Here is a 26,362-nt window from a genome sequence, read left to right as displayed (position 1 = left end):
ACCGCTCTCCTTGAAGTTCTTGATGATCTGATAAATGGTTGATTTAGGTGCAATCTTACTGGCAGCAATATCCTTGCCTGTGAAGCCCTTTTTCTGCAAAGCAATGATGACGGCACGTGTTTCCTTGCAGGTAACCGTGGTTGACAGAGGAAGAACAATGATTCCAAGCACCACCCTTATTTTGAAGCTTCCAATCTGTTATTCGAACTCAATCAGCATGACAAAGAAATCTCCAGCCTTGTCCTCGTCAACACTCACACCTGTGTTAACGAGAGAATCACTGACATGATGTCAGCTGGTCCTTTTGTGGCAGGGCTGAAATGCAGTGGAAATGTTTTTTGGGGATTCAGTTCATTTGCATGGCAAAGAGGGACTTTGCAATGAATTGCAATTCATCTGATCGCTATTCATAACATTCTGGAGTATATGCAAATTGCCATCATACAAACTGAGGCAGCAGACTTGTGAAAATTAATATTTGTGTCATTCTCAAAACTTTTGGCCACAACTGTACAAACTTCAGAAGCCTTTTAAAATCTCAAATACAAAAGTTGTCCTGCAACAGGGTGATCAAACTGGTTATTAGTTAGTAGCATCTGCTCCATGTGTTAGTTAGTATGCACAAAGTGCCCTTTAGTGTTTGTCATGAAAATGACACATGCGGGACTGGTGACAACCCTGAGCTCAAGTGGCTCTGGGTGCATCCCAAATGGACTAATGAAAAAAATACCAACATATAGTTTTGAGTGGATTTTCACTTTAAGCAGCCTATTACTCTGATATAATGAAGATGACACTGTAGTATGAACCTGACTTGACTGAAACTATTCATCTGTTTTCTAACTATATATCCATTAAAAGCATTGAAAATATTTATGTTCAATGTTGAGAGTTTGAGGAAGATTTGGTCTGAGTTTTCATCAAGTACAGAATTAATATCAGTGACAAGCGAGCTGTGTTGGTAAGGACAGCTGGCTGTGTTGGTAAGGTAAGCAGCTGGCTGTGTTGGGAAGGAAAGCAGCTAGCTTAGCTCTCAAAGTTAATAAGTGAGTACTTTTTTCACTCCAAAATGTCCCAAAGAGGTCGTAGTGTATGGATGAGGTGTATGTATACCGGGGTCTGGTTAAGATTATGGTGGGGCTGCAGGACAATCCCATCAGGGGCTCCACGGAAGAACATTCCTTTCCCATTCAACGGAGACCTGGAGAAACAGACAACAGCAGTCAGAGAGCAGTGTTTTAATGGATAATGCTCTTGTTTTTTGCTCTATATGTTTTTTTTAAAGTATCAAATAAAATCAATGAATCAATAAATCAATCAAGGTGAACCCACCGGGTTTTCTCATCATCATCACTACTCCCAACTTCATCGCTAGAAGAGGAGTACTCTGTTGCCTTGACAAACGGACTGAGATTAGACGTAAGCCCAGAGAACTGGCCGAAACCCTGAGAGAGAAACACAGAGAATCACATCAGAGATAGAACACCAGACATCAGGGATAGAACACCAGACATCAGGGATAGAACACCAGACATCAGGGATAGAACACCAGACATCAGGGATAGAACACCAGACATCAGGGATAGAACACCAGACATCATGGATAGAACATCAGACATCAGAGATAGAACACCAGACATCAGAGATAGAACAACAGACATCAGAGTAGGAACACCAGACATCAGAGTAGGAACACTAGACATCATATAGAGAACACCAGACATCATATAGAGAACACCAGACATCATGGATAGAACATCAGACATCAGGGATAGAACACCAGACATCATATAGAGAACACCAGACATCATGGATAGAACATCAGACATCAGAGATAGAACACCAGACATCAGAGATAGAACACCAGACATCAGAGTAGGAACACCAGACATCATATAGAGAACACCAGACATCAGAGTAGGAACACTAGACATCATATAGAGAACACCAGACATCAGGGATAGAACACCAGACATCAGGGATAGAACACCAGACATCAAATAGAGAACACCAGACATCATGGATAGAACATCAGACATCAGAGATAGAACACCAGACATCAGAGATAGAACACCAGACATCAGAGTAGGAACACCAGACATCATATAGAGAACACCAGACATCAGAGTAGGAACACTAGACATCATATAGAGAACACCAGACATCATATAGAGAACACCAGACATCATGGATAGAACATCAGACATCATATAGAGAACACCAGACATGAGAGATAGAACACCAGACATCAGAGATAGAACACCAGACATCAGAGATAGAACACCAGACATCAGAGATAGAACACCAGACATCAGAGATAGAACATCAGACATCATATAGAGAACACCAGACATCATGGATAGAACATCAGACATCATATAGAGAACGCCAGACATCAGAGATAGAACACCAGACATCAGAGATAGAACACCAGACATCAGAGATAGAACACCAGACATCAGAGTAGGAACACCAGACATCAGAGATAGGACACCAGACATCATATAGAGAACACCAGACATCATATAGAGAACACCAGACATCAGAGATAGAACACCAGACATCATGGATAGAACATCAGACATCAGAGATAGAACATCAGACATCAGAAATAGAACACCAGACATCAGAGATAGAACACCAGACATTAGAGTTCCTGAGACAGACAGGCAGACAGACAGGCAGGCAGACACGATTATGAAATAATACAGGACTGCTAATGCTAATCCAATACAGGAATAATTGTCAGTCCACATGAAGATGACAAGCAGGTATATGTTATTGAATAAAACACAATGACACCGTGTGTCCTTTGGAGGGAATCAGAGACAGGACAGGACTCCTCTGCTTCCCGTCGGAATGACCGGAATCTTAAATGGCATGCTGTACCTCTAATCTCAAAGCATTAGGCCTAGTCATAACATGCAATATTTAGTTTAGAACGGATAAGCAAGAATAATACACTATTTATACGTAAAGTTGAGTCAGAGGAGGAATTACAGCATTCTTAGTTTTGATGAAAGCAAACACAGATGTGAGAGATGGTCATACGGATTCTCCTCATTCACATCCAGAGCTAATCGGATTCATCTGTTCCTTATAGTTTTGTTTTTCAAACCAGACAGTAACAAACAACAGTAACCGACATCTGACAAACGTAGAGATGAGACCAACATGATGGCCTTCAAGCTCGGTGACCAAGATGTAAAGTGTTACAGATGTCGGTATTTTCCAGAACCACAGGGCAACGGGAGCCAATAAAGAAAATAACAACATGTCCCACGACAACAATTATGATAATCATGGCTGAAAACTACATTTTAAATCTGACGTATAATAGATGTGGAATAGTGTTCTAGATGCTAGGATGGTGACAGAAGACAGATACTTACATGTTGCTGAAGAAGGGCTCCAGGAGAATTCTCCTTGGACTGCTTGTACTGCTGAAGACGGCTCTGCAGCAGAGGGCTCTCCAGCTTGAAGTAACCTGATAGAGTCAAAAGACGTGTTTCAAATCTCCCATCTCACTATGTTGTACACTCTTGCTAAACATTACCAGAGCCATACAGATACTGTAGTTAGCTTTGGTGGCTCATTATGGGAGCTTTCCTCAAACTATGTTATGGATTAAAGTTGTCAGTTGCCCCAAGACCTCAGTATGCTGCGTTAATATGATGAGCAAGTCCAGATATGGACTAAGGCATCAGGATATATTGTGAGGGCTTCCTTGTTTTCCCACTGGATTACTTCCTGAAAGCGACAATGTAATGAACTTGTAAAAGACTATAAATGTCAAATTCATTATCATTATTATGTCTCTATTTGAGCTAATGCTCCATCTTCATGTACAGTATAAGATTCCTTTGGAATTTAACCACGACATGTTAGCACATTTATTTACCATATTCGTGAACTGCTTTCTTAAAATTCCTCAGACAAGTAATTGTGAAAAAGGGGAACTTTGAACACATTACCCAGTCTTTCTTTCCTTTTTTCCTTCTTATCCAAAAGGCAGTTCTTTTGAGAGTCTACCCATTAATTGTACTGGTTTTCCACACACCCAACCTACGACAGGGCCTGTTGCTCACTAACACGCCCCCACCCAGACGCTCTCACAAACTCCCACACACATACAACCTCACCCAACCTCCTTCCCACAAACCCACACCCACCCACACTCCCTCACCCACCCACACTCCCTCACGCACACTCCCTCTTTCACCCACACCCCCACACCCATACTCCCTCACCGACACCCAGTCACCCACACACCCTCACGTGAAACTTAAAGGCTCAGTGTAGTCAAAAATGTTTCTGTGTTTTATATACAGTACAATTCAAAAGTTTGGACACACCTACTCATTCAAGGGTTTTTCATTATTTTTCCTCTTTCCTACATTGTAGAATAATAGTGAAGACATCAAAACTATGAAATAACACTTATGGAATCATGTAGTAACCAAAAAAGTGATAAAAAAATAAAAAATATATATTTGAGATTCCTCAAAGTAGCCACCCTTTGCCTTGATGACAGCTTTGCACACTCTTGGCATTCTCTCAACCAGCTTCACGAGGTAGTCACCTGGAATGCATTTCAATTAACAGGTGTGCCTTGTAAAAAGTATACAGAAGAAAGCCCTATTTGGTAAAGACCAAGTCCATATTATGGCAAGAACAGCTCAAATAAGCAGAGAAACGACAGTCCATCATTACTTTAAGACATGAAGGTCAGACAATGCGAAAATTTCAAGCTTTGAAAGTTTTCACGCGCAGTCGCAAAAACCATCAAGCGCTATGATGAAACTGGCTCTCATGAGGACCGCCACAGGAAAGGAAGACCCAGAGTTACCTCAGCTGCAGAGGATAAGTTCATTACTGTTATCTGCACCTCAGATTGTAGCCCAAATAAATGCCTCACAGAGTTCAAGTAACAGAGACTGCGTGAATAGGCCTTCATGGTCAAATTGCTGCAAAAAAACACTACTAAAGGATACCAATAATAAGAAGAGACTTGCTTGGGCCAAGAAACACGACCAATGGACATTAGACCGGTGAAAATCTGTCCTTTGGTCCGATGAGTTCAAATTTGAGATTTTTGGTTCCAACTGCAGTGTCATTGTGAGACCCATAGTAGGTGAGCGGATGATCTCTGCATGTGTGGTTCCCACCGTGAAGCATGGAGGAGGTATGATGGTGTGGGGGTGCTTTGCAGTGACACAATCTGTGATTTATTTAGAATTCAAGGCACACTTAACCAGCATGGATACCACAGCATTCTGCAGTGATACGCCAGTCCTTCTGGTTTGAGCTTAGTGGGAATATCATTTGTTTTTTAACAGGACAATGACCCAACAAACCTCCAAGCTGTGCAAGGGCTATTTGACCAAGAAGAAGAGTGATGGAGTGCTGTATCAGATGACCTGGCCTCCACAATCACCCGACCTCAACCCAATTGAGATGATTTGGGATGAGTTGGACAGCAGAGTGAAGGAAAAGCAGCCAACGAGTGCTCAGCATATATGAGAACACCTTCAAGACTGTTTGAAAAGCATTCCAGGTGAAGCTGGCTAAGAGAATGCCAAGATTGTGCAAAGCTGTCATCAAGGCTGTCACAGGTTAGAGGTCATCATGGAGTGTTATCCCTGAAGGGCATCCTTGTGTTTTTAGTGTCCAGGTTTGGGATTATTGGGTTCACCTGGTTTAGGACTATTTAGGTTCCTGTATGGAACTGAGCCGGTTGCTCAGGTCTCTTGTCTTGTTTTGTGTTGTACGCATATGCACTTGCTTTGTTGTTTTTCCTGTGAATATTTCAGTTAACATTCTGGATTTACCCTCATCTCTGCCTGCTGTGCTTCTCTGTGCCTGGGTCCGAGTTCGTACTAGAGTTATTGTCACAGTAGACCTGAGCCAAAAATGGACCCAGCAGAGATTTCTCCGTCATCCGAGGGACACTTCGAGCTCCACCACTTACGGTCGGCTCTCACTCACTATGGAACTGTGATTGGTCGCCATGAGGCGCGGCTGAAGACATTGTCGGAGGATTTAGGAACTCTTGTGTTCACTCTGCCTACTGGACAGACAGAAGCAACGGTTGCTGTACCTGTGGTGGTTCCTAACCCTCCACTCTCTACCAGTTCATCATCTTCTTCCCCTTGGGAGCCTCATCTCCCGGCACTGGTGCGCTATGAGGGGCATCCTGGGAAGTGTCGTGGGTTCCTGCTCCAATGTTCGCTGGTCTTCGAGCTGCAGACATCAATGTTTCCCACCGAGCGTTCCAGAGTGGCATGTGTCATCTTCTTGCTCTCAGGACGGGCTCTGGCCTGGGCCACGGCCATATGGGAGCAGCAATCAGACATTTGTTTCAATTGGCAAAGCTTTACCCAGAAGATGAGGGTTTTTGATCACCACATCAGTGGCAGGAATGCTGCTCAAAGACTTATTGCGCTTTGACAGGGCAGCTGGAGCGTAGCGGATTACGCCATTGATTTTCGGACGCTCGCTGCTGAGAGCGGTTGGAATACAGAGGCACTTCACTCAGTCTTTCTGAATGGACTCGGTTCTCAAGGATGAACTGGCTTCCCGGGACAACCCTGACACTCTAGAGGAGCTTATCGTTCTGGCCATCTGGATTGACAACTAGCTTCGGGAACGCCGTCATGAGAGGACGGAGGGATTCCGAGTTGGTTCCAGTGTTCTAGCTCCGCTTCGGGAGGCGATTCTTCTTTGGGCCATTGCAGTATGCTGGGCCTGCTGGCCGGGTATCCCGACATGCTGGGCCTGCTGGCCTGGTATCCCGTTCTCAATTCGGCTCTGGCTCCCCTTCATATCCTCAGAGGAGCCGGTGCAATTGGGATGCACCAGACTTTCCGCTCTGGAGAGAAGGAGCAGGATTAACGAGCAACGTTGCCTTTACTGTGGACAGTCTGGACATTTCCGGGCCTCTTGTCCCGACCTGACGGGAGAATGGGATGACTCGTCAGTAAACTGGAGAATACTGGCGAGTCAGATACAGTCTCCAGCAGCCGACACAGCACGCACCTTGTTTCCGGCCAACCTGTGCTGGGACAATGGCAGTTGGACAATTCTGCTTTCATAGACTCTGGGGCTACCGGCTGTTTTCTGTATCGCACATTAGCTCGCCAACAGAGGCTGCCACTCACTAAGCTGGCCCCTCTGTTGTCGGTCACTGCGCTGGATGGTCAAACCATAGGGTCTGGGAAGGTGAAGCAACTCACCATGCCTATTCAGCTATAAGTTCTGGATGACCATGTGGAGCTTAACCAGTTTCATCTGGTGGACTGTCCTGAGCTTCCCCTGGTGCTTGGACATCCGTGGCTTTCCACATAATCCTCAGATTGACTGAGATGGAATCCTTCATGCCAGTTCACCTGCCAGCAACTCTCTCCAGACCTTTCCGGTCCTGATCATCTGGAGACTTCTGACTCTCCTGTGCCTCCGGCTGGGAGTGACAAGCCTGATCTTTCCTGTGTACCTCGGGATTACTGAGATTTGGGTCAGGCCTTCATCAAACAAAGGGCCAGCAAACTACCTCCTCACAAGCCCTACGATCGTGCCATCAACCTCCTGCGTCCAGGCCAGATGGTCTGGCTGTCTCCTAGGGACCTGCCTCTACGCATGGAGTCTTAGAAGTTGGCACCCTGGTATGTTGGGCCATTCAAGATTCTACTGCGCATCAATCCAGTGGCCTACCGTCTTCATCTTCCCCGGTCCATGAGGGTTCATCCCACCTTCCACATCTCCAGACTCAAGCCTGTGGTATCCAGTCCTCTGGTTCCGGCCCCTCGGCCTCCACCTCGGCCTTGCATGATAGTGGGACAACCAGCCTACACGGTGCGATGCATCCTGTCCAGTCATCAGATCCGGTGGGGGACTCAGTATCTTGTGGACTGGGAGGGATACAGCCCTGAGGAACAGTCCTGGGTTCCGGCCCGGGACAGTTTGGACCCCGAACTCATTCGGTACTTCCGCCGACGTCCAGCTACCGAGAGCCGTTCCTTGGGGGGGGGGTCCTGTCACAGGTTAGAGGTCATCATGGAGTGTTATCTGGGAGGGAGCCACTGGATGGCGTCCTTATGTTTCTAGTGTCCAAGTGAGCCTGATTGGGATTATTGGGTTCACCTGGTTTAGGACTATTTAGGTTCCTGTATGGAACTGAGCCGGTTGCTCAGGTCTCTTGTCTTGTTTTGTGTTGTACGCATGTGCACTTGCTTTGTTGTTTTTCCTGTGAATACTTCAGTAAACATTCTGGATTTACCCTCACCTCTGCCTGCTGTGCTTCTCTGCACCTGATAACGCGTTAATGGTTACATTTTTAATGCTGTAGATTTGTTTGATGCCATTAACGCATTTGCTTAATTCAAGCCCTGGCAGACGATGTGCTAGCTAGCTACTTGTATGAATGAATGATGGAGAATGCTAGTAAGGGCCTTTAAAATTTCAATTTCAAATCACTCCTAGATGGCTCTATGTGTAAAACCAAAGTAATTTGCATCTACTGCAAGGCAGAATTAGTTTATTACCGAAGTTATGGGGGGTTTTCGTTGTCATTTACAAGCAAAATATACTGTTGAGGCCGGCAATACAAGTAACGTTATTAGTAGCAATGGAGGACATCTTCGGCAGGCTAAGCTAGAAGAGTGTGCACGCGGGAGGCCTATAGACAAGCAGCAAGCTAACACAAGCATGGATAGCAACAGCTTGCAGGCCAGTCCACATTGTGGAGAACGAAGGCATGAGGGGTTATCATACGGATAGCGTCGAAGGACTCAAGGCATGAGTTATCCTCGAGAGCCACCGTTGTTACAAAAATACACTACCTTGGGGTTACTGCGCACCACATCGAAGAAAACTGGAAACTGCATTCACACGCTCTGGCCTTAATTATTAAATTAATGAAGACAGAAGAGAGGCACTATACTGAAACGTTCGCCGGGCATTTCATGGAACATTGAAAACAAAGTTACCACGTGTTACCAAGGAACATGATTGCAGCTGCAAAACATCTGCGTATTAAACACCTGCCCTGCACAGCGCAAAGTCTCCAAAGGTCCATCAATGTCCCTACAGAACAGCGGGTCCGACAATGCCCTTGCCAAATGCCGAAAAATTATTGGCCATTTCAAACACAGCCCACCAAACGCTGCAGAGCTAGGACAACAGCAAGTTGCAAAATAAGGAGTCACTTGCACAAGATGTCACAACTGTCACGACTTCCACCGAAGGTGGCTCCTCTCCCTATTCAGGCGGTCCTCGGCGGTCGTCGTCGCCGGCCTACTTGCTGCCACCGATCCATTTTTCCTTTTCGTTTGTGTCTGTCTGTTTTTTTCTTTACACTTGTGTCCTATTAGTTTATTTCGGTGGGTTTATTAACCTGCCATTCTTTGTGCAGGATTTTTTACTGTTGTTGCTATGTTATAGGGGTGCGTGTTTGCGCCACAGGGTTTTCTTTTCACGGTCGTTGTACCGTTTTGGACTGTAATTAGGAGTAGAGGTTTCTCCTCCTTGTTTTGCGGTTATTCCCCGTGTGTGGCGACTTCATTTGGGCATGTTCCTCCACCTGTTGTTGTTGAGTTGGGGCTTCTAATAAACGATTGTGCTACTGGGACTTCCTTGCTCTCCTGCTCCTGACTCCTGCACCTCCCTCCTCTTAGGAGGCACGTAACAACAACAAGATGGAATTCCACTCTGGAAATGGTAAAGCTTGCCCACCGAAACCAACAACAACTGAGAGATGCTCTGGCCCAACATAAAATGAACATCACCATGCCAACCACAGCTGAACTGGAGAAACTGGAGGCACTACTAGAGCCCTGCAGTTTATATTCTCTATTTCACTATTAGTGTGTTATTATAAGATATTGTGTGTGTAGGTGTGAGTGTGTGTGCGTGTGCGTGTGCGTGTGCGTGTGTGTGTGTGTGTGTGTGTGTGTGTGTGTGTGTGTGTGTGTGTGTGTGTGTGTGAGAGAGAGAATGTGTCTCTCACAATTGACTGAAGTGATTTTGAATAGCTTTTCATGCAGGTACTTGACTGAAATTCTGGGAGGAGAGAAGTACATTTCCTGCTCAGTGGTGTTGCCTGCTTTGTGTCATCTCCATCGAGTGGTGGAGAGCTTGGATGATGACCATGATTCAAGCTAACATTCACAACAGAACTGGAGACACACAATGAAAATACAAACCTCACATGGCTGAAGATCGCCACAGCACTCGACCCAAGGTTTAAGGACCTGAAATGCCTTCCCAGAACTGAGAGGGGTGAGGTGTGGGCTTTGGTCAGCATCTTGCTGAAGGAAGAGAGGCGCAATACACTGCTTTTTGAAAAATAAAAAATATTTATTTAGCACCAAATTTGAGCAAATATAAAAATATGTGATTAATCGCGATTCTATAGTTAATTATTTTAATCGTTTGATAACCCTAATATATTTACAAAAAAATAAGTATGGAAGATTGGAAGATGCAGACAATTACATTGATGGAAGCTACAATCTATCTGTAATATTAAAGCTGATCTACTCCCTAAAAAATGCTAAAATTCACAGCAAGCTACTTAATTGTTACCCAGAAATGATTTGATATTGAAATAAAAACGTCTGCATTGGAGCTTTAAAACAATTGTTTAGTTTCAAAGCTAAACAGTAAGCCAGTGGCCCTGTGCATGGTCACACTTTCAACTCACGAGGGAAAAACCCCTGACAGGATGTTTAGGTTTCAGTGACACATTTCCTGTGTATTGTGGTTATAGCCTGATTTGTAGACACCCAATGCATTCACACAGGCTGTAGTTCACCATGTAGAAACACTATGCAGCTGATGGATCTACATATGTGCTATGTGAACCCATCTCTAGTGAATGGTTGAAGGAGAGAGAGAGAGACAAGAGAGAGAGTGATTGTTGAGGACACAGACCTGACTGGGAGCTGCTACTGGAGCTGCCATGAGAGGACATGGACTTCCCACCCTTCTCCGCAGGAGACTGAGGGGCCCCACTGGACAGCAGAGAAAGAGAGAGAAGAGTGAGAGAAAGAGAAGAGAAAGAGAAGAGTGAGAGAAAGTGAGAGAGAACGAGAGAGAGCGGGAGAGGGAAAGAGAAAGAGAGAAAAAGTGAGAGAGGCAGATGACAAGAATCAGACAATGTCATGCTCTATACTTCAAATGGTGTCTCAGAGATATATAATGTTCTGTCATGGGTCCTGTCAAAGCTGACTATGGATTATCCACCCTGTAACTGGTAGTACTGCTCACTGCTCACTGACACTGAATGATGTGTGATGTGGTAACAAACGTACCTCAACCCTGTCCGGTGATGATTCATCAGCTCTTTGCAATATGATTTGGATGTTGTACGCTCCGGAACCTTCAAAAATATCATTTTGACATGTGAGGGTACAGTATACAGTGGAGTAAAGTACTTAAGTACAAAAACTTGAAAGTACTACTGAATATGTTTTTTGGGGGTATCGGTACTTTACTGTTCATATTTTTATCAACTTTTACTTTTACTTCACTACATTCCTAAACAAATTTATGTACCTTTTACTCCTTACATTCTCCCTGACACCCAAAAGTACTCGTTACATTTTGAATGCTTAGCAGAACAGGAAAATGGTCTAATTCACACGCTCATCAAGAAAACATCCCTGGTCATCCCTACTGCCTCTGATCTGGCGGACTCACTAAACACATGCTTTATTTGTAAATTATGTCTAAGCGTTGGAGAGTGCCCCTGGCTATCCATAAATGTAAACATAAATGACAAATGGTGCTTAATATAAGGAATTTGAAATTAATTCATACTTTTGATACTTAAGTATATTTTAGCAACTATATTTACTTTTGATTTACGGTTGATTTTTACTCAAGTAGGATTTTACTGGGTGACTTTCACCTTTACTTGAGTCATGTTCTATTAAGGTATCTTTAAATTTACTCAAGTATGGCAATTGGGTACTTTTTCCACAACTGACAGTATATGCCTGACTACCTTGCACAAAGCATCACAACATTAGGACATATTAGGACATTCTAAAACACTGCATGCTCTGTGGGACTCCAGAAATGTAACTGATCCTAACCGCCAACCTGGACTGTATCATTTACTATAGAGGATGCGGATACAAACTTTAGGAGAACACATGAGAAGAAGCCTGTGAAGCAGGCAATCAGGTCTTGTGTTCATTCTTTCTCAATGTGGTCCCCAACAGCTGTCAACATTTTCACCTTTTTCTCATGTCATATCATCGCACAAGAGGAAAGGAAGACAACACCCATTGAAAGAGGAAATCATTCTGAAAATGACTACTTTAACTACTGACATCCCTTCAACAGGGCTTACTGGCAGCTGCATGTCCCTGAGTTTCTCACATATGTTTTTGAAATTATTTCTGTGATGAATGCAACAAGAAAACTTGTAAGCAATTAAAGCACATCAACTCCATATTCCCATATCAAGCAGTAACAAAACACTAGAGTGCTGTATCCTAAGGATACACATCTCTGCTTTTATTAGAGGAACTAGAGATATGTTTCTGGAAACAGAATGTGTATCACATCGTTGAATGAGTTTGTTGTTAGTCAGGGGTGCCATAGGAAGCTTGAGGGCACTGCCACATTCCTCTTCCTTTATGTTGGCATGACTAACATCACCAAAAAAAACAACTTCAAACCTCCCTGAAAGATAACACTGCCACATGGGGTTATACACATACACACATGGGGTCTCACCAGGCACACACACACACAGACATACCACAGAAACCCAAACACAAATATACACACACATACTGTACAATACACTCACACACATGCATGGGCTGACTCATATCCTGCAGTCCCTGGTTATATCCATAGGGTGGGCGGATTAAGGTTAATTAAATATTGTGTGGATGAAGGGCAGATGGATGGTGGCCGTGTTGAATAAAGAGAAAACAAGGCATTAAAAATCCATAAATGTATAATTATTGTGCAATTCATATCTATAGGCTACATGGAGGTTTTCCTTTCATTATTTTTTATCTGCCGTTAGTGTGTAGCCTAAGTTTAAGCTTAAGGGCCTAACAGTAGCGTGGCAAATACACACCAATTGCCAAATGCTTTCGGGAACTTGGGCATAAAAGGTTAACTTCCATCCACTGAGGGAAAAAGGACAATGCCAGAGTTAAATTCAATAAGGGCAAGATTCAGTCTTAAGACATTTAAGCCTTACTTACACAGCCATTCTTACGCACCTCTCACTAGTTGGTATCTGACTTACCTCATTAAGATGCGTAATGTGCTTTGCAGGCGTGGTTCCCTTGTGCACGCTGAATGCATTTAATTCAACCACTGAAAACCCTCCCACTTGCTGGCCAAAGATTTTCCATAGAGTTTTCATTCAATAGCATTTTCAGTACGTTTATGTTAAACCATCCCTTTAAACATGGGTGTATATTTAATTAGACATTTCTCAACAGACTCAATAGATTACATCGAGAGAACGGGTTCAGAATATAGGTATCAATGAAAGAAAGCCACCTATTCATCTCTGTTTCAGCACCAACTGGTAGATTTAATAATACTCTTGATTTTGTAGATTATTTAGGCACATTTTGTGGTTATGAAAGTGTGTATGAATCATTAAAAAAAACATGTTTTGAGAGCTTTTATTCACAAAATATAATAATGAATAAAAAATACTATGTATTGATTCATCCCGAAAGTTGTCATATTCAAGTTCAATCCATGAAATACTGCAAGGTTGAAAAAAGTGTACAATAAAATAGTCCTATAAATCTACACTAATCCTCCCTAATCATGGCTAGGATGCGGGGATTGAGCTTGGGCCGATTCCGGTGTGAGTTATCTGACCCAAATGTATTACTTGGGTCTTGGGCCGATTGGGGCTACTCTCTGGCAGATGATTACACGGGCTGCTTTGTCACGCCCTGACCTTAGTTATCTTAGTTTTCTTTATTATTTTGGTTAGGTCAGGGTGTGACGAGGGTGGTATGTGTGTTCTTGTCTTGTCTAGGGTTTTTTATATTTCTATGGGGTTTTGGTAAGTCTATGTATATGTAGGTCTATGGTGGCCTGAATTGGTTCCCAATCAGAGACAGCTGTCTCTGATTGGGGATCCTATTTTGGTTGCCATTTCCCATTTTGGTTTTGTGGGTTATTGTCTATGTGTAGTTGCATGTCAGCACTCAGTTATTTATAGCTTCACGTTCGTTTTGTTTTGTTACGAAGTGTTCTTCGTTTGAATAAAATAATCATGTATTCCAATCACGCTGCGCCTTGGTCTCCTCGTTATGACCAACGTGACATGCTTTATATAATTAACATTTCATTACTTATTTTTCCATATTGCTCATTGTTTATGTGATTAAACAATACAATGAACATTTCAATGAAACTCTTTAAGTTGTATTTTAGTATTTTGATACTTTGTGCAAGGCCATTGATAAGCATTAACAACTATGTGGATGGAGTCTCCCGAGTGGCACAGCGGTCTAAGACACTGCATCGCAATGCAAACTGCTTTGCTACAGATGCTAGTTTGATACCCGTGGCAGCCATGGCCCAGCGTTAGGGGAGGGTTTGACCAGTCGGGATGTCCTTGTCCCAACGCGCTGTAGCGTCTCCTGTGGCAGGCCAGGCACATGCACGCTGACCCAGTCACCAGGTGTACGGTGTTTCCTCTGACATTTTTTTTAAATGCGTAAAATATATAATAGTAATGTTTAAAATTGGGAAATTTTGTATACATTTATTTAAATTAGCATCGGGTGCTACCGGTAGACGGAAACCACCTGATGTACTTGGGTTGATTCTTGGCAGTCATTCATTTGGGTTCCGGGCCGAGTCCGATTCAATCAATTCCCGGCCCTCAGGAAGAGGGACGCTTCTGGGTTGATTCCTCATTGCTAGCTGGGTCGGCCCTACAGAAGCCTATAACTTGGGTCTAAAAATGTTATCCACGCAATTTATGAGGGCACACAATATAAATTCTGAATAATGTCACAGCTATTTATGGCTTACTTCACTGTGGAAATGGGACTGTAATACATGTCATGTGTGATTTGATTTTCAATTTGTTTCCATGACTAGTTTCAACTTCGTCTCCAGGGATCATAAGGGAAAATGATCTAAAACAAGTGTCATTTATATTTACAATTCATTTATCCAAATGGATTACTCATTTACCTAGCTCTTATCAAGTTGTAAAGTACAGTGCATGGAGAATGCTGTTACGGTATATCGGAAAAAATCAAGTAGAGTATTTTCCTACTTGGAACCGGTATGTTTTCTAGACCTTATTCATGGTTTCCTCACGCGTAAAGGTGGTGGAATTAAGTCAAGGTCAGCGGTGTTGACACACCTCCGCCACATCTTCATTTATTAGATCTCCACCCCAAACAAATAGCAGGTGAATGTAATACTATTCTCATGCTTAAATTCAAGGTCAGAATAAGCATAGAGAGAGAAGCACATAAAAAGGGAATTTTACGCACGTTTAACTCAGGTCGGAATTCCCCCCTCAGAGAAAGGCTGGGAAATGGAGAGTTGAAAATAAAGAGAAGGGAGGGCCAGAAAAGTAGTCTAATGTTTGGGAAAGATTTGATGAAGTGGTAAAAGAGGATGATAGCAGTGCTGGCTATGTTATGTGTGATGATTGTGAGGCACTACACAAATTTGATAGTCAATTAGACTTCAATATGGAACTTCAATGGAACTGTACCGTTCAGATGGGTTAACTGAAATCTGGACACTGACTGTCGGTCTATAACCTCTCACATAGCCTAATATATTATTAACTCCTGCAGAATTAAGCATTACTTTCAGTACAATCAGTGGTGACCTGTCATTTTGGGCAGGTGGGGCTCCACATTTTTTTGTTGGGGGGGGCTAGCCTGTTTTGCACGTTATTTTGGCATTAATACGTATTACATATTAGTTTGAAATCAATGTAATATATATTTATGTATATATCACTGAGTTAATAAAGCCACATACAAACATGGTCTCTTTTTTGTTTTCTTGAGTAAGGCAGCTCCAAAATGCAGGTGTTTCAGCCTAGCTCAGTGATTTCTGTGGTGGTTGGGGCAAGCCAGCAGAAAATACAGAGCGTTGCACCATGATTGGCTCAGTGTTCTGTCACTCATGGGGACACTACATCACCGCCAAGTCTAAGGGTAGACCTACATAATTCTAGCCTCTTGGGTGCTGCCATAGAGTTACATTAGAACTGTCCATCCAAGACAGCTCAAGGTCATTGGCCACAGATAAAATGACATCAAATCACGATATATGTACACTAGCTTGATTTGACTGATCATGTCAACATCATACTTTCCAAATCTTAGCTAGCAGTCATCATCATGAATCAAGTCGACAATCTACTGGCAAATCCTTTTTAATCCTTGTCATATGAAGATAAATAATTACACACAGATGACAAAATTAGCCCACGAAGGACCGCCGAGCCACCTTCCTGTTCAAGTGAGCACAGCACAACAAGGTGAGTCCAAACATGTATTGTATGTTGCTGCATAAATGATGTAATATGCCAGGGAGATATGTGACTGTAGCTAAGAAAGTATTACTAATTGTATGTTGTGTAGTAAGATGTTAGTATCCTTTGTGCCTCACAATAATAATTTGGTCAATTTACCCCTCTTAATTTAGCCTACTGTTCTGACTTGGTGGTGCACATGTAGCCTATAACCTGATTTAGAGAAATGAAATCATTGAATATTGTAAGAGCTTTAATTGTCTGCTTAGCTGCCCCCTTTATTTACCCTACGGTTCTGACTTGATGTACTGACTTTTATTCCCCAGGTTGTTGCTGCAAATGAGAACGTGCTCTCAGTCAACTTACCTGGTAAAATAACGGATAAACAGGGAGAACACTGTAAGAACGGTCCATGACTGAATTCTGTCGCTGTACATTTCAAAAGTGCTAAACAAATAGTTATATTGATTACGTCCATCCTAGCTCGCTCATTAATGTCTTAATCGAAATTATGGATTGCCTCTTATCCCCTTATGTCATAGTTTGTACATCTCAATTGTCATTTGAAATCACATTTGTTTAAGCAAGTCAGCCATATCAGCTATGTTTTTTTTAAAGGCAGTAAATGAGGCTGAAAGAACTGTTTCACTGCTAGACAAGGCTCCGCTGATAGCCAGGTGTAGCAGTGGTAAGATGTTAGGACTCTGCTGTTGGGACAGCTTTATGTAGGCCCTAACAGTTTGTGGGCACTGTTTGTCAGCGTTATAGTGCAATTCATGTTTTGTTTAGTGCTGTGTTGTGTAGTGGCTTTTCTGGCATGCATCTCACTTAAATTGTTTTTGCCCCACCAAGATTTACATGCCAAAAGACTGTCTCTAAAGGTGCCAAATTTATCAGCATCATAAAAGGTGATGCTATCACCAAGTCTAACTTAAATCTTACCAAAAACATGTTGGGTCATTTTAACAGCTTTTAATTTCCTTAAAACAGGTCAAACTGATGTAATTTGAAAATGTAGCAAGGAAAATTCAACAACACATACATTTGTTTCATCACAAAACCGGAGAGTAACATCTGTCCATTGAAGAAAAAAATATTGCATGTACAAATAGTTATCAAATCAAAATCAAATCAAAATCAAATCAAATTTATTTATATAGCCCTTCGTACATCAGCTGATATCTCAAAGTGCTGTACAGAAACCCAGCCTAAAACCCCAAACAGCAAGCAATGAAGGTGTAGAAGTTATGACCTGCAGTATGGTCAAGCAAGTTAATGTTTTCAACAGTTTACTAAACAACTACTGATATAGACCCATGGAGTTACCGCAAGTCAGAACAAAGACAACAGGAGCCCTGCCTCCGCTATTCCAGCATCAAATCAAAAACGCTATATATGCTCAGTTTAATACACCGAAAACAAATTTAAAGACACCAAAAACTATTTACTGCAATCACTGTTTGCGAAATGTAATGTGGCTGTCCATGGGACTGATTTGTGTGTGTGTGTGTGTGTGTGTGTGTGTGTGTGTGTGTGTGTGTGTGTGTGCAAGTAAAGCTAAAAACGTTGACTCCTCCTCTCTTTCATGTTGGCAAGAACAGTCTATGGCTTTGTCACACAGTACACTTTTAGTTTTGTTGTCGTAGGCTACCTATGCTTGCTTGCTAGCCTAACTTCCTCACATGAGCAACAACGAACCAGCTAAGTTAGCTAGCTAGTTAATGTGAATGTACTAGGCTACATCTAGGCTACATTGAACATCAATCGTCTCAGGCCAGGGGCACAACATATTCATTTATGGTTAGATCAGAATTGCTGTTATAATCATTGGTCTGTACAGAGAATTAAATCAAAACCACATGTCCAAATCACCATCTCCATCCACTGCTTAGGAAAGAGCCAATTTAGCAAGCTAGCTACTGCAGAACATGGTGTGAAGCAAATTCACTCATTCTTTTATGTATTTTCTTAAATCAAAGTAGGCCAAACGCTTGCATCAATCAAATGCTACGGCAGCAACATGTTATACTCTTTTGGTCCTAACACCATCAGATACATGGACTACAAATACTGAGACAGAGGGGAGCTGTTTCCCTCGCTCCAATGATTTCTCTGGTGAGATTCAACCACTTGCGAACTGACAGAAAATCATGAAAACACAGAGAGAGACGAAAGATACATTATTTTATAATATTTGGGGAAGCCTGGCTTGCCTTGGCATCCATGAATACACAACACTGAGTGCAGGTGAACAAACAGCTGACCCGCGCATCAATAACACACACGCACGCACGCACACACACACACACACGCACACACCCCCCCCCCCCCCCCCCACACACACACACACACACCACACAAATACAGACACACACCACTCAGATCCAAATATGCACCACACATACAGAACACTGTATGGTACTGCAGACAGACAGACAGACAGACAGACAGACAGACAGACAGACAGACAGACAGACAGACAGACAGACAGACAGACAGACAGACAGACAGACAGACAGACCATATACCTCACAGATATAGTGTTGTACATGCACACAACCGGAAGACAGACAGACAGACAGACAGACAATAACCTTTAGTTACACCTGACGTGAGATTGATTAAGTCTGACCAACCTTTGGTGGGTGCTCCACAGAGCTTGGGAAGTCCCAGAAGGCATCATCAAACGTAGGAGACATGGGAGTGGTGGCCATGTCAGACATAGAGCTGCTGTGAAGGGTGTCTCGACTGGAGCCAAGATTGGCATTCTGAAATGGAGACTTAGTTTAGTTCAGGCCATTTATTTTTGGATACGTGCAGCTCTGGGTTAGATTACTTTATTTAGTGACACATTGGTCGCCTCCCAAGTGCCACTGTATTCCCTGCATAGTGCATTACATGCAATCATATGGGCCCTGGTTAAAAGTTTAATATAAAGGTAATAAGGTACTATCTGGGAGAGAGCGTCTGAGTACTGTAGGTACTACAGACAAGATGGGGAATATGAATGAGGAGGTAGTAGCAGTAGTTGTTGCACAGATAGAACAATGAGTCAGATATTTAACCAGATGTATAAATGTGAAGCATTCAGTTGGCGTTTCCACTCACTACCAAATATGGTGAGGAAAGGAAGCCCAGTGGACGGCAGTGGGAGAAGATTGAGTGAGATGGATTTTGGCCGACATTCTGCTAATTTTCTCATCGATGAAACATTTGATCTACATACAGTTTACTGTTTCCAAAACTAGAATCTGTAACAAACAGAGTGGAATGCGTTTTGTAGACTTTAGCCTTTGCCAGTTTAGAAAAATTCAATTTAGAAGGATTGCAAAGGCGAATTGAATTATAGCACATGCGCACTTCACAGAGTAGGTGTTCCTTAACCAAAATATGCAAATAAATGCTAGAACGCACCAGTAGGATCTCACTAGCTCGTGCTTGGCTCTGCCCACTATGATTTGCTCCCATTGGAAACGACAGGCTCTGGTCTATCTTGGGTTAGTTATGAAAATATTTAGTTGTAGTGTTCTGGGTAATGTATAAGGAAGGAAAACTATGTAATCAACCACTGAACACACGCCTGGGATGGCACATAGAATATTTATACAGACGCGGTCAAATACAGTGCATTCGAAAAAGAAAAAAAATCCCACTTATCAATCTACACACAATAACCCATAAGGACAAAGCAAAAACAGGTTAAGAAATGTTTGCTAATTTATTAAAAATAAAAACTGAAATGTCACATTTACAAAAGTATTCAGACCCTTGACCCAGTACTTTGTTGAAGCACCTTTGGCAGCGACTACAACCCTGAGTCTTCTTGGGCATGACGGTACAAGCTTGACAGACCTGCATTTGGGGAGTTTCTCCCATTCTTCTCTGCAGATCCTCTCAAGCTCTGTCAGGTTGGATGGGGAGTGTCACTGCACAGCTATTTTCAGGTTTCTCCAGAGATGTTAAATCGGGTTCAAATCCGGGCTCTGGCTGGGCCACTCAAAGACATTCACAGCAGGCTTCCTAATTGTCCCTAGAATTTCTAAGCAAACAGCTGGAGGCAGTGCTTTCTCCTATAGAGCTCCATTTTTATGAAATGCTCTGCCTACCCATGTTAGAGACGCAGACTCGGTCTCAACCTTTCTCCTATAGAGCTCAATTTTTATGGAATGGTCTGCCTACCCATGTGAGAGACGCAGACTCGGTCTCAACCTTTAAGTCTTTACTGAAGACTCATCTCTTCAGTGGGTCATATGATTGAGTGTAGTCTGGCCCAGGAGTGTTAAGGTGAACGGAAAGGCTCTGGAGCAACGAACCGCCCTTGCTGTCTCTGCCTGGCCGGTTCCCCTCTCTCCACTGGGATTCTCTGCCTCTAATCCTATTACAGGGGCTGAGCCATTGGCTTACTGGTGCTCTTCCATGCCGTCCCTAGGAGGGGTGCGTCACTTGAGTGGGTTGAGTCACTGACGTGATCTTCCTGTCTGGGTTGGCGCCCCCCCCCTGGGTTGTGCCGTGGCGGAGATCTTTGTGGGCTATACTCGGCCTTGTCTCAGGATGGTTGGTGGTTGAAGATATCCCTCTAGTGGTGTGAGGGCTGTGCTTTGGCAAAGTGGGTGGGGTTATATCCGGCCTGTTTGGCCCTGTCCGGGGGTATCATCGGATGGGGCCACAGTGTCTCCTGACCCCTCCTGTCTCAGTCTCCAGTATTTATGCTGCAGTAGTTTATGTGTCAGGGGGCTAGGGTCAGTCTGTTATATGTGGAGTACTTCTCCTGTCTTATTCGGTGTCCTATGTGAATTGAAGTATGCTCTCTCTAATTCTCTCTTTCTTTCTCTCTCTCTCTCTCTCTCTCTCTCGGAGGACCTGAGCCCTAGGACAATGCCTCAGGACTACCTGGCATAATGACTCCTTGCTGTCCCCAGTCCACCTGGCCGTGCTGCTGCTCCAGTTTCAACTGTTCTGCCTGCGGCTATGAAAAGCCAACTGACATTTACTCCTGAGGTGCTGACTTGCTGCACCCTCGACAACTACTGTGATTATTATTATTTGACCATGCTGGTCATTTATGAACATTTGAACATCTTGGCCATGTTCTGTTATAATCTCCACCAGGCACAGCCAGAAGAGGACTGGCCACCCCTCATAGCCTGGTTCCTCTCTAGGTTTCTTCCTATGTTTTGGCTTTTCTAGGGAGTTTTTCCTAGCCACCGTGCTTCTACACCTGCATTGCTTGCTGTTTGGGGTTTTAGGCTGGGTTTCCGTAAAGCACTTTGATATATCAGCTGATGTAAGAAGGGCTATATAAATACATTTGATTTTGATTTAGATGATTATTGATTCTTGGTTTGATTGTTTAGGTAACACCAGTGAATTTGAGCAGGAAGTTCATGTATTCTAACAGTGTAATTTGTATCCATTATGGGAACAATTTCAGGTCATTAAAGTGGATTGCAGTTTGAGTTTATTTGTATTTTTACAGGGACAGTGCATATTAATCACAGTTGTGTGTGTCTAATGGCAGGGTATTCCAGACATGGGAAGCTCTCACACTGAAAGCAGATTGACTAAAGGTGCTTTTCCTTAAGGGAACTATACAGTCATCTCTCATGGCGGATCTTGTGGATCTGCTGCCATAAGGTTTGGGTTTTCTGCTTAGCAAAAGTACTGAGTAGAGGGGGAGCCTGGACATTTAGAATCTTGAATACAAGATAGGCGTCAGTGCATTGCATAAGATTTTTTCAAACTCAGGAGCTTATGCTTTCTATAGCTATTGGGTTTCCTATCAAGTACTTTGAGAGCCTGTTTGCAGACAGACTGAATGGGTTTTAATGTTGAACAGCAAGCTTGGGCCAAACTAGTATGTTAAGTGGGGGAGTATCATAGATTTGAAGTATAGTTTTGGTACCTCTGTAGTCAAAACAATTTCATATGTTTTGGAAATTAGTTAGGTTGAATTTGGTTATTTGAGTTACCTTTTTTCATTTGCTTTTTAAAAGAGAGGTTGGAATCAAGTATGATGCCGTGGTACTTAAAATCAGATACCACCTGGAGCTTTCCCCTGATAGACATCTGTCTCAGGGGCATCAGTTGTTCTCTTTGTGAGGAACATGCAGACTGTTTTTGTATTGAGATGCAAACATGAGTCTCTGAGCAACTTTGTCATCTGAACCATTACAGTAGTGAGTTCTTGTGTAGCTTGTTGTTTGTTATTTGCATGCATTTATCACTGTATCATCTGCATACATTGGAACTTCAGACCCTGTACAGACAGAAGGAAGATCGTTATTGTATGAGCTGAACAGTATTGACCTTTTGGGAATGTAAAAATTGTAGATATGAGTGGAAAAAAAGTTAATTTTGATTTTTACGCTGATGAGACAGCACCAACTTTTGAAAGATTTTAGATTTGTTAAAAGTCAGGAGAGTTTTTACTAAACATATCAACAGTTTGAAATTATTAGATTGCTGGAAAGGGGTTATGGGTTTGTTTATTGTTTACTGTTTATTGTTTATTTTAGGTGTTGATTTGACTTAATTAAACATTGTATTATCTGATGTGTTTGAGTAGGATTCTTTCTTCCGGGACGGATGGAAGTTACCTAAAGTATGTATGTTAAAGGAGCCATCGGAAAACAACATTTCTCAAACAACATTTTATTAAATGCCTGGGATTAAATATCACTGATTCCTTACGCTGAGAAATGTACTACATTTGCGACAGAGGAAAAAATAATTACATTTAGATAGTAATGATATCAGGATAATTGTATCTAAGGGTAGCGTATGTTCAATTAAGCATACATATACATTGATGTAGGTTAAAATTTATGATTAATGATTTGAGATACAGTGGAATTATCATTATTATTAGGTTTTGTCTATAGTTAACTTTTGGGTTTCTGAATCGGTGTAGAATAATGAATGCTAGCAAAGTGTTTTCTGTTTTTTTTCTGGGAAAATGGGGGTGTCATTGTCTCTCTTTGAAATGTTTCCTGGGATTATAATATTGGGGAGAGTGAGTGAGATTGAGGCCGTAAACTACCAAATTGAAAAGGGCCTGGAAGATTTTGGGGGGGTTTTACCATAAGGTTTGCAAATACACACACACACACAACACATTTGTTATGACTATTTGTTGGTGTTTTTAAAATACTATGTTTGATTTGTTTTGAAATTCTATTTGGGTTTAGTGAGTTTTCCATTTGTTTTAGTGCCAATGTATCTTAAAGGGGCACGCACGCACATGGAATTTTTCTGAGTTTTAATTTTCTGAGTTTTAATTAAACATGTGAATTCTTTTGATAAAGGAATGTTCTGGGAACCTGGGATACAACATGTAGGAAATGTTTGACTATTAAAAAAAAATGTGTAAGAAACCCTTCTTTGAAGGGTTTGTATGACCTATGACCTCTATCATGACTTTCCGTTGTGGCTTGATCACCCTCATTGGAAAGCCATTTGGATAATGAAGTTAAGGTAATTTGTAATACTGATTTCAAGGTAATTTGTGTAATTGATAAATATGATGGAGTTTATAGTTCTTAGCCATATTTGTAATTTGGACCAATGTGAAGAAGGAGAGGGCATTGCCTTTAACTAAAGGTAGGCTGCTTTAAGTCTATTTTCCTATGACCAAATGGGTAAAATCATTTTTTCTTTGTGGAGTTTTTCAGAGTAGTGCTTTTAATTTGATTAGGTTATTTGATTTAAAAAATATATATTTTGTACCAGTAGTAGTGTTGTTGTATACATTATTCTCATGGAGAGATATGTGTTAAAGTGGGCGAGGATTCAGTTCTATGAGGTTTTGGATTGAAGTTTACACACCTTGATTGATGTGAAGGAGTTTATTGTTGTGTTGTTTGTTCTGTTCTGTTCTATTCCCGATGGGTTATAGGTCTAACTTCCTGATCCTTTGGCTCTACAATGGAGTTGACAGTGTGATGGGGAGTATAAGCCAATTTGAAAGAATAGTTTCAATAGAATGTGTTGTTATTCTCTTTGAAATATGTTTAGACATTTGTATTAATTAATTAATTGGTAAAAGTAATCATTTATCATGTAGTTAATGAACTGAACTAAACTGTTGTTCTAATCTGTTCTTTTGAGGTTATCATGAAAAGTGACATCAGACAGTATCTTAATGCATGGAAGTGATAATTGGACCGAACTGTGTGTGTACCTCAAAACACCCTCTAACTGGCTGAAGAAGAGTGACAAAGGTATTGAATAAGGCCCTGTCTGAACTTCTACCAAGAGAAGGGAGCGGAGCCAGAAATCGGTGTACAGCATCCGATCTAAGCTATCAACAGCTTTTCTTTCATGTTTCTCTCAGGAGTGTGAGAGGAGTCCACGTGGAGTGAGCATGGAGAGAAATCTGTTCTAAACTTCTCTTACGTTGCTGGTATACTGGTTGACGAATGGACAAGACATAATAGGTGGTAAAGGTGAGACATTGAAATTGGGACATTATCATGGGCCATCCACTTTGAACTGTAAAGCTATCTAAAGAAGAACGAAGAAGAATCAGTGCCTGAGAGAGGGGGTTGGTCAACTGTGCCCAAAATTGTTTTACACTTTTGTGGTATCAGGTTGATTGTAGAGGTCTACACCACATAAAATTATAGTAATTTAGATTAAGAATGCATTGAGATACTGATCTGTATTATAATCGTGATAAAAAGTTAATAGTAGAATTATGGGATAATTATACTGGATGTTAATATAAATGTACATTCTGACAATGTGTGTTAAATAGAGTTTTTTACTTTGAGTGATAAGACCAATTTGAATCACTGAGCAATGTCATTCTACATTTTGGTTGGATAATTAACTGGGTTCTAATTGCGATTTGTTTGGAAAATGAATGATTTTTAAAACTAAAGAATTGTTTTGATTGTTTTTATGAACTAAAGATGTTGACGCTATTATAAGCATGCCATGGTGAATGGAGAAGGTGAACTCTGGTTTGGAGTGAAATTGATCCTAATCTATTTGATCTCTAGGCATTGCCTTATAAATAGTGTAATCATGATGCTTCTCTTGGGTCATGTTCATTAGGCACCAAGGGGATACATTTTATTTGAACTATGAGTCATTACCTGGATTTGTAACCCTATGCTATTTAGTTTCTGGAATGTAAATAGTCATTTCCAACATACTATACCGATCTATTGGAGTGTGATAGATAACTAAATATTATTTTATTAAACTCCATTGTTGCATGCCCTGCATTATGCATTAAACATGTGCTTTTCACTGTCTATGGAAAATATAGCTTTGAATCTCATAAACTGTATGTATTTTTAGTTGAATCTTCGTGGGTTCGTGCAGGTGGCTGTGTATCATAACCTTCCCAGACAAATGGCAAGAGTGCTTAGAAAATGTGTTGGGGATTGAAATAAGAGACAGTGCTGAGTTTCTTGGAATGAAGCTGGTCATGTGCAGGAACCCCATGCAATGAGTTACTGTTTTGTGATTTTTGGTTTATGTAGAATATATGTATTTTCTATGTAAATGAATGTTCTCTTAAATCTTGTAATTTTCTTTTAAGTTGAGAATATTCTCAAAATGGGGGAGATGTCGTAGAAAATTGCATGATGTTATAATGCTTATAAGATTATGTTATAATGCTTGTATTACATTATAATAGTTGTTACATTTGACAGAATAGAGTATTATGTGTGTGTGTTCCACTGAGGATGGGCCTCTATGAGATAAAACAGACAGAGGAGATTTCCGATGTCTTTGGGGTGATAAAACCTAAAGAGCATTCCAGATAACATGAGCTAATGGTTCTGTTCTATGCCGTACCAGGGAGAGACGGTTCCGTTTTGAAGTGAGGGGGCCAGACAC

At 41.8% G+C, this 26,362-nt stretch overlaps 1 protein-coding gene and 1 pseudogene across 22 annotated transcripts in view; one reads left to right on the top strand and one right to left on the bottom strand.

Moving 5' to 3' along the window:
• The window catches only part of LOC110504401 (mitogen-activated protein kinase kinase kinase kinase 4), a 130,256-nt gene that overhangs the window by 37,435 nt on the left and 66,459 nt on the right, over positions 1 to 26,362 (bottom strand). For 16 of the 22 annotated variants that reach the window (XM_036970522.2, XM_036970523.2, XM_036970524.2 and 13 more), the window contains 6 exons: positions 19,147 to 19,278; positions 11,310 to 11,377; positions 10,930 to 11,009; positions 3,393 to 3,487; positions 1,333 to 1,445; positions 1,114 to 1,201 (listed from right to left, as the gene is read on the bottom strand). In XM_036970522.2, the coding sequence (XP_036826417.2) occupies positions 1,114 to 1,201; positions 1,333 to 1,445; positions 3,393 to 3,487; positions 10,930 to 11,009; positions 11,310 to 11,377; positions 19,147 to 19,278 (576 nt within the window). Of the gene's footprint in view, positions 1 to 1,113; positions 1,202 to 1,332; positions 1,446 to 3,392; positions 3,488 to 10,199; positions 11,010 to 11,309; positions 11,378 to 19,146; positions 19,279 to 26,362 lie in introns of those variants that run through there. The other 6 variants (XR_016491567.1, XR_016491564.1, XR_016491565.1 and 3 more) reach the window with 2 other exon arrangements.
• On the top strand, positions 7,732 to 9,195 carry LOC149971563 (uncharacterized; annotated as a pseudogene).

This window comes from Oncorhynchus mykiss, chromosome 25, assembly GCF_057628025.1.
Source record: "Oncorhynchus mykiss isolate SJ-2025 chromosome 25, ASM5762802v1, whole genome shotgun sequence".
Classification (NCBI taxonomy): domain Eukaryota; kingdom Metazoa; phylum Chordata; class Actinopteri; order Salmoniformes; family Salmonidae; genus Oncorhynchus; species Oncorhynchus mykiss.
The sequence above is the reverse complement of the archived record's forward strand: the minus strand, read 5'-3'. Positions and strand labels throughout refer to the sequence as shown.